Source organism: Telopea speciosissima, chromosome 8, assembly GCF_018873765.1.
Source record: "Telopea speciosissima isolate NSW1024214 ecotype Mountain lineage chromosome 8, Tspe_v1, whole genome shotgun sequence".
NCBI classification, from domain to species: Eukaryota; Viridiplantae; Streptophyta; class Magnoliopsida; order Proteales; family Proteaceae; genus Telopea; species Telopea speciosissima.
The window spans coordinates 54,517,030-54,526,845 of NC_057923.1; the positions used below are offsets into that span (position 1 = coordinate 54,517,030).

General features: G+C 38.2%; 1 protein-coding gene across 1 annotated transcript; it reads right to left on the reverse strand.

Annotated features, from left to right (window-relative positions):
• Window positions 1-227: 227 nt before the first annotated feature.
• LOC122670362 lies at window positions 228-1,103 on the reverse strand. The gene has a single exon (XM_043867206.1). It carries the CDS (start codon window positions 1,076-1,078, stop codon window positions 275-277), a length of 804 nt encoding a protein of 267 aa, XP_043723141.1. The 5' UTR covers window positions 1,079-1,103; the 3' UTR covers window positions 228-274.
• Between the last annotated feature and the right edge of the window lie 8,713 nt (window positions 1,104-9,816).

Genomic DNA, 9,816 nt, shown 5'->3' on the forward strand with positions numbered 1-9,816 from the left:
CAATCTTTTCTTTTGTGTATCATTCCAAAATCCAAATTGCAACTTAACATGGGATATCTTCTCAATTGAGAAACCATTTCTTCTTTATCAAGTAAATTATAAAAAAGGGAATCCAAAACAATTGATATAACATTGTAATGTTCATTAGCTTTGTGCAGAAAAAACAGATATGAACAATGTGGGTCATCATCTACCTTACAAACTTACAAGCCAATTTCAATTCTCAATTTTTCCCAAATACCAATTTGATATGTAGAGAATATATTCAATTCATCTATTGTGTTGATTCAAAATCAGAATAATAAGAGTGCTGATACAAGAGCTGAGGATTTAATAGCCAAGAGTTCTTCATCTGTTGCAGAGCAGTCTCACCACAGAGCTGAGCTTTAACCAAACAATAGTGTGTACAAAAACCAATCGACGGTGAACCCACACGGCAAGTCTTGAGTATATAACAAGCTGGATTGCAATTCACACTTTTTCCTTGAATCACTATACCCCAAGCTCTTGTGCTTGATTCCTTTCCTCTTCCTTCACTGTATTCTTCTTCATTCTCATCCTTAAGTTCTTCAATAAGAATGATTCCATCAGGGGTTGAGAATTCCCCTCTTTCTTCTCTTTCTTCCCATCTCCTCTTAGTAGATAACCATTCATCAGCCACAGCCTTCTGTCTGTTCAAACATGTAACCTTAGTCTTCCCATTCTTCGTCGAAGAAAACACATGAACCAAGAATGGAGCTTCTCTTATGTTCTTCACAATCTCAGTAACAGAATCTCTCATCCATACATCAAGTGTTTCAGACGTAATTTCCCCCTTCTCGCAACCATTACTCTCTTCCCTGCAGAAACTTAGATTCTCATACACTACAGGAGCCATCGGCGGAAGCTTCCATGGATTCCTTGTGGTACTGTCCCGAGATTGCTGAGAATTAGACTTGAGCACCGCTTGTGTGGGGTTTCTCTTGTACGAACAGCTCCGCTGTGGTTGTGGCTGCTGCTGCTGCTGCTGATCGGAATTACCGTTGAGACGAGAAAGGAATGCGTTTCCACCGCCACAACGCAGCGCCACACACGCCATCTCCTTCTAAAGAAGAGATCAAACCAAAAAAAAAACACGATAAAATCGAGGAGATCCCTTGTCTGCAATCGAGAATGAATTCGAAAAACAATAAATCGAATTCTGAGTTCAAACTTCTGAGAGCGAGAGAGATTTTTATATATATATTGATTCAGAGTTGGAATCAGAGAAGGATTGTTTCTTGAATGATTACAGGAGAGAAATAAATCTTTACAAACATTTCTCTCTCTCTTTACGTTTCTCAATCTCCCGCTCTAATATGCAGAAACGAAACTAACGAGGAAAGAGGTCGCGTTGGGCCCACGCATTTCCTCAAGTTCCACACACGCTTTTACACGTGGCTTTGCCACGTAGCATGCACATTGTAATAAAACCGGTTACTCTTTAGTGGAGAAAATAATAATAATAATAATGAAATGGGTTGGTGGCGGTGGTTTTCCTTCACCCATAAGAGGTAATGCTTTATGGTCAGTATTAATTGGATGGAATGGAAAGCAATGGTGACCAGTTTAGCTGGTTTCCGGTTGCGGAGTAGGAATCGAGATTGTGATTTAAACGTGGTTACTTGTGTCCATGCGTGGGGGCACGTGGAATCGTGAACGAAGCTCGTGTGGGTATGCTTCCCCTTTGCTTGCGTGGCGCTAGAGAGTCAAGAGAGAACGTTTCCATTATTAGACTTTCGGATTGAAATTCTAAATCAATGGTCAAAACTGGTAGGACTTTGATAATATTATCAACCACATAATTGCTGACTCTTTATCCATTAAGGCATCAGCATCAGCATCAGCATGCATGGATATGTGATATATAATATCATCTTTTAGCCAATTAGGAGAGTGGACAAAGCATCTATAGTTTTTTTTTTTTTTTTTTTTTTGGAAAAACGTGAGAAACCCTTTTTTTTATAGCATGTTCATTGTATCACATGGCATGATTATTGCACTCAAATTATATGAATGCATTGTTCACGCATTTATTCACCTATTAAATTTTAAGGAGTGGGCAGATCCGTTCGAAAGTATGCTGGGGAAGTGTTTCTAGTGGTTTTATTGCCGTCAATCGAAGATCCAATCGTCGATTCATCAGATCAGTGCCTCTTTGGCAAGTCTGTTTGAAAGTAGGCTATAGAAGTATGTCAGCATGAGTGGGCAATATGGATTTGTTCTTATCGGCACATACAAGGACCCTTTTATTGGCATGTTAGTACATGCGCTTAAACCTAGCTGTGTTTACAGCCTGTTATCAAGGGAAGTGTTTATGAACCCACTCCTAGTCTGGATGACCCAGTCAATGGCATGTGAGACCGGATCAATCTCCACTCCTTGGTTTTGGATATCGCCTATCCATTCCTCACACTTATCATGTTATCTATCAGTTTTATGTATTGTGTTTTCTTCCGTTTGGCGTTGGACACGCATGAATGAATAGCCTTGCTTTCTACAAAAAAAAATTGAGATAATTTCTTAGATCCACTAGATAAGATCTGAAATTACAAGATAAGTAGGTTTAAAATTTGTTTTACACCCATTAGTTTCTATTTAAAAAAGATTTACTTAATCCCCATAGATAGTTATTGATCATGCCACCTAAGAAGAAAATAAAAGTGAACTTCCAAAATTGCCCCAATTCTCTTTTATCGTTTTAGATTGCTGATCTGGATAATCTCCTAGATAATTGAGTTCGTGGCTTCGTGCCATATTAAAAGTAAAAAAAAAAAACTGTTTTATTAGAAGATTGAGATGTAGAGGGATAAGATGATAACGATTAGTGCTCCTTAATTGTTAGAGTACAAATCAAATTTTCTATTAACTTTTTAAAAAAAATTCAAAAATTAAAACAAAACTATGTTGTCATTGCAAAAGGCATGTCACTCATCCGTTCTCACCATCTAATCTTAAGTTGCTTCTTTCATTTGTTCGATTACAAATCAAAGCTCCTATTATTACCAAAAACAAAACAAAAAAACTTCTAGTGGCAGAGTCTAAACCAGGGTTCTAATAAGCGACATCAGTCTCTGCCAATTCCAATCTAGATCGGCCGTAGCGTCGGTTTGGATCGGTCCTGTTTTCTTCAAATTTTTGAGCCAGGATCACATTCACGTACGTGGTACGAGAACAGCTCCTAGCCGTTCAGATGGAATCCACTCTATGAGAGCCACATGGAGTGGATTCCATCTGAACAGTTGTGAGCCGTTCTCGCACGTGAACATGAGCCCAACTTCTTATTTTTCCTATTGTGAATTAAATCTGTTATTTTTTTAGAATGAAAACGGTCATAAACTAAAATTGAGGTTTTGAAAGAAAAAAAAACAGAGAAATGTGATTGGGGTGTTTTCGGAAGTACACTTCTATTTTCTTCTTAGGTGGCATGACCAATAACTAACTAGTGGACCAATAACTAACTATGGGTTCTCTAAGCAAGCAACACAGACAAGTGCACTAATGAAATGCGATAAAATGGTATCATATAATGGAAGGCAATGAGGTCATTTTATGCAAAAAGAGAGAGAGAAAGGATAGATGCTAATGTACCGTACCCTAGAAGTTAAGAGAATCTTTTTTGTTTTTTTAATGTAATTCTAAAAAAAAATCTAATTTAATTTTCCCACATAGAGATAAAATTATAAGATTAATTAAAATTTTAGAGAGGAGAGCTTCTAACACCAATAATGCAAAAATTAGGGCTACAACAATGTCAAGTTGGGCCAGGCTTTTTAAAACCCTAGCCCAACCCGGAGTCCCCATAGCTGGGCTCAAGTCCGGTCCGATCCTAACTCAGGGCCTGAAAAATCCAACCCTGACCCGCCCTCAGGGTTGGGCCGGGTTGACCCTATTTGACCATGATTATGGGGAAAGGAAGGGATAGATGCATGGGTTGGACTGCGTTGGAGAGAAAATGATCAATTTTACATAAAATAATATTATAATAAAATATATTATATAACTTATTTTTTGATGGAAAATATTATATAACTTATTATCTTTATATATAATATATTATATAAAAAATGTGTGTGATGTCTAAAGTTTATAATAATATATATATATATATCATATCATATCAATATATATTTTATAATATAACTTAAAACAGGGTCGGGTTGGGCCCAAGACCTCAAACTAACCCGGCCCGACCTTGACCTAGGGCAAAAAATTTCCTGCCTTGACCCACTCTCAGGGCCACGGTATCTCAGCACAGGCCTTGTTCGGGCTCAGGGCGGGTTTGGGCCAACAAGGCCAAACGTGCTCCCCCTGGCAAAAACCATTCTCAGTAACAACTTTTTTTTTTGGTGATAAAACAAACTAAATATTACTAAGAAACTGAGAAATATACACACCTTTTAGTCTGGGCATATCGAGCCAGATTAACAACTAAGGCTATACAAAAACGGTTTCCGGTCTTGTCAAAACTTATATCCAGATAATGGTTAGAAACATAAACTAAGTCTTTAATAAGTTCTCAAGGCCAGGGGGAAGTGGTTGGAGATGAAAGAACCTCAGCGATCTTTTGATTTGAGCACCATATTTCTTATATCTTCAACCCCAAATTAGACGCATGATCCAAGCCTGTGCGAATGCTAACCAAATCAGATTTCATAGATGTAGAAACTGTAACAACTTTTTTTGGTCATATGAAAGTTTTAGATGGGGGCTCAAACTATGATTGTGTTGACAAAATTATTACCTAGTCATGGTCTCATGGATTCATAAGTCAAATTTCAAACAAATTGACTCCTTTGTGTCTCAAATCTGAATTTCTTTGATGAACAATAACTATCCTGGTTCTTAATCTCGGTTTGGTCAAGGCCTTGACCATCGATCAAAATCGGTCTTAATTGGACAAATTTACCCTTGATTTTTAACCAAAAAAAAAAAAGAAGGATTTTATTACTTTTTTACCGTTTGGTTGTATCATTGAATTGATATCGAATCGATCAAGATTCGGGATCATCATCGGCTGATACCAATCCAATCCAAGATTACAAACCATGGTAACTATAGAAGAAACAAAGTATGTATCATAGAACATATGGTTCGGCTGAACCACCAAATTTGGCACATGAGTTAGTTATTCCCCATCCAATCAATTGTTAGAAAGGATCAAATAATATTTTTTTTTACGTCGAAAAATAAATTGTCCATGTGATAAAGTTTTTCCTTTCAATTCTTGCAACTTTGAAACAACATCCACTTTTTTTGTTGGTAAACAAAAACAACATCCCCTTAATCATTAAAAATATAGCGATAAAAATTTTAACATGGTGTGTCATACAATGAAGATAGGGGTGTCAAACGGTTGGTTCGGTTCAATTTTGGTTGGGTTGAATCGATTTCGATCTGGAAATGACTAAGACCAAAGTCAAATCGTTAAAAAAACTTCGCTTTTTGGTCGGGTTTGATTTCAATTTTTCAATATCAGGTTAATTTCAGTTTAGATAATTTTCAAGTTTGAACAATAATGAAATCTTACATTCGTAACATACAATGAGGAAAGATTCGGTAAAAACAAGCAAGGTCATTTCAATTGGCCACATGTGAAATTTGGTGTATTTTATATAAACCATGTATTAGGGTTTAAGCTTACTTCAACCTCTTTCTTTAAGGTTTGATTGTTTCATGTAATTTCAAAGCATTAGTTAAAAAGGCAAAACAGTACAACAGGTGTTCAAATTAATTAACTGCCAAATTCTCATCTCCCATTACTAGTTTAAGGTTCCATTGGTTTAGAAGTAAAGCCAAGAGAAGTAAGGTAAAACAAAATAAAATTTTCGTAGTGAAGTAAAAGTGGGAATGACTAAATAGAAAGGAAACTTTAGCTTGGGGGTTTAGTTGGAAGTTGTGTAAAAATGTTGTCAAAGGTTATTTAACTTCTAATTAAACTCATTGCAAATTACAGCAATAACATAGGAAAGCTTCTAACTGCACATGTAGGAAAGTGGTTTTCTCCATGGAATTGGAGAGAGAGTGTTGAACACATAATGCAGACCAGTCATGAATGTGTGTTGGTTATCATTGTTGTCAACACAAAGCATGTGTGTTGTTGTTGTCAACACAATGCATATTGATGCATCACAGTGTTATGTGGAGTGCACAGTAGCAGTCCAAGATAGTTACAGTGATCAGTACAGCATAGGCAGACTTATGGCAATGCAGGTAATGGCTGGATAGTGCCCCTAGCATCTCCAACAGTTTCTATAGTGTTTACAGTGGTAGTGATAGAATTACTGGGGTTTGGCAGTGTACATAGAGGTCCCACAATGATTGGGAGTCATTCAAGGCATTTCTGTCATTTACAGACATGGATAGAATTATAAGGGTATTTCTATAATTTTACAGAGTACAGATGGCCTAGGAAGGATAGTCAATATACAGGGTTATGTTGATGATTATGTCAGTCACAGAGGTTAGTGGCGTGTCAATACAATTCATAGGGGTATTTTGGTCATTCGATAGTGATGTGACATGTTGGCAGTGATGCAGGAGCATCCGAGGTTATGGGGTAGTATGGGACACTTTATTTCAGTATTATACAATGTTTGGTAGCCTTGGACAGCCTCGGTGGCCCTCGGGTGAAGGCTATATGCATCAAGAATATTGATTTCATAGGTTTCCGCACAGGCAGTGGCTTCATCGGCATTTTTAGGGTCCTATGAGCTTATTTGAGTTTCAAACTGTGTATGAGTATTATATTTTGCCGAGTCTTATTCGAAATGCAACTAGAATCGCACAATTCCGAGTTCGGACAAAGAAGTTACAATGATTCTCGTTTGGTCACCTAAAGATGAGGGGCATTTTAGACAATCCAAGTTATTTTTGGCTTGAAGTATATTGCTGATGTAGCCAATTTAGATTGGTAGTGCTCATCATCACGGATAAGTGGCCATAAACGATGTTCAAATCGAAGCTAAGAGGAGTGAGATGTGGCCTAGATACCGTTTCGTGTATTCTGGTATGCTAGAAGTACAAAACAATATGGTGCACTGTCAAGTATTGAGTCATAGATTGAACGGTTCAGATTCGGCCACGTATGCGGATACCAAATCCGTGCCCAAACTTGAAGGACGCAAAGGCGCGTGCTACACTGCGCTAAAGATTCTATTTCATGTAATTCCGTTCCTCAATTGTATACGATTTAGGTATGCAGCCAATACACTGCATCAAGTTTGATTGAGTGGAGTGTGTGCACATGGTTGATAACGTAAGGATTCTGATCTCGCGTACTGAATTCAATTCGTTCTTTCAAAATTTGAACGGAAGGTTAGATATGATAAATACTTGGTAGACCACTATGGTTTGTGATTAAATGCACTGCTAATGTATGATACACTGCCCGATAGATTCTATTTCATTGGATTTCATGGTTCCATGCGTTGTGAGAAGGAGAATCATGATCGAATGGCTGTAATGTTTTTCCGGTTTCACCAACAAGATTGACAGTCCAAATGCGAAGGTCGAGTCCCGCTAATGACAGTCCGATACGTCACCTGCCAATGTCAACCGTTGATTGTGACCCTGTCCTTGGATTTCAATCCGCCGGTCGAGATCTCCCATGATTTTGTGCAATCTGACGTACAAAAAATCTTACAGATTTCAAAACAGGATCTGACGGACCTAGTCAACTTTTCTGATGCACTGGCGCTACATGGAATAAGGCGCAGGTTCAGTACCGCGAGCGAATGGTCAACTTTAATTGAGCATATCTCTCTCATTCTAGCTCTGTTTTGGGTCAACCAAATTGTAGATTTCTCGTCTTGGAGAGCTCTATCCACTGGAATAAATATAACACATAGGTAGTAGCCTTTGTGGAGCATAAATCTAAGAAACCCCTTTTTCCCTTGTTGTATGCACTTGAACCCATTCCCATTTGCTTTCTTTCATATGTATACTGTAATGGAGGGAAGCATTGATTCCCGAATTTGCATAGTGTGGTGCACAAAAATGGAGTGAAAGGAAAGAAGAAGAAGAAAGAACAGAAAGACAAAAAGGAAGGAGAACAGGAAGGAGGAGGAGGAGGAGGAAGAGGAAAGAAAGAAGAAAGAAGAGGGGAAGAAAAAGGAAGAAGAAAGGGGAGTTGAGTGGAGTTGAGTGGAGTTGAGTTGAGTTGAGTTGTTGTTTCTCATATTGTCAGGAATCATTCCAGGACACTAGTGATTGAACACACTTGAATATTTCAATTCTCCATCTGTTTGGGAGGAGTTGAAGATTCCAGTGAGTCATTGATCATCCCAGTTCATCTCTGGGATACCAGTGATTAGAGACATAGCGTGTTGTGAGCATTCCTTATCCATTGGCCTGTCATTTTGATATTGTGTATTTCTTTGTATATGCTAATTAGGTTGTATTAATGCAAAGACCAAGGCTAAATGTATTTGACATTGTATGGCATTTATATATATAAGCTCAGTTATATTTTTTGAGTTATCCAGTTGCATTTGAACACAATGTAGGTTACCAGTGGATGCTAGGAAACCATTGGGGGTAACATTCGTACCTTTATATTTAGGGTTGAAGCATGTTAAATGTCCTGAGTCATATGTGTGACTAAAACATCATTTGTCGTGGGTGCGACTTCTCAATTTCATATTGGAAAAATTAGTGACGAGTATGAGGTCTGAGTGACCATTACTCGTGCACGTAAGCAAACTGCCAAAAACGTATTTTCTATGTTGTGAATGTCTGTTTGGAATACTGAAGTGGTTGTTTGTAAGATGGGTGTACACATCTAGTACAACCTTTGTCAATCAGGTTGCGGTTTGTACATGATTGTGTGTATGTGCGCACGTGTGCCAACATTGAGGTTCTCCAGCAATGATTGAGATTGTGTGTTCGATTGAGAGGTGCAAAGTGTGTGTATTAGCTCTTGGCAACATTGTGATCATTAGCTCTTGGCAGTAATAATTGTGTTAGTAGTTGGTTGGGCCTGTGTCAGAATTACCAAACTATGTGTTTGTGTGATTGTGCATTTGAGAGGATATATAGTTTTGTGGTTGTGTTGAGTATTGGGGATCTCAACATGTGATTTAGGAGTGAAACTGTTGAGGGAAAAGTTTTTAGAATCCATTGATTCACCCCCCCCTCCTCTCAGTGACCACTGTTGAGAGAGAGAGAAGAATAAGTTATATTGTATTTGGGCTGTTGGAGAATATGGCCCCTACGGTGCATGGAGGCATCACTAGGGTGGGTATTTCCACAGGAAACATTTCTCCATTATATTTTTTTAACCCCACGCCTAACCTTGCCACCAGCCCTCCCCCACCACAAGGCGAAGCCAGTTCGATCTCAATACAAACATGCTTTCTCTTTATTATGGAACTTGGAGTTGCATCCACCATCTCAAAACACAGAATTAGGGATCAAACCCTAGATCGGATCAGAATCAACCAAAAATCGATCCCAATAGCCTTCTAATTAGTCATCAGACCTGAAAACCCATAAATTCTAAGGTTTCTTGGCATGAATCGCCATGTCAAATCGGTCAAAGTCGATTCCAAGAAATTTAGAATCGGCCCTCAAATCTGAGAACTCTTCCTAAGATGTGAACTATGTCAATTGTCTTCACTTTGTCATGCCTTTCTCCCCTCTTGGACTATGTCAATGTTTCCATTCTCTCTCTCTCTCTCTGTCAAAAGTCATTGTGTGTATGTGTGTGTGGTGGTGGCTGTGACTGATCTCTACTGGGTTATCAAGAATTTTTTTGACACCACAATACATAGCCAACCAAACACATTTTGGTGTCAT

Bases quoted from the DNA above. Each gene is read 5' to 3' on its own strand.
- LOC122670362 (XM_043867206.1), bottom strand. From the start codon at position 1,078: ATGGCGTGTGTGGCGCTGCGTTGTGGCGGTGGAAACGCATTCCTTTCT.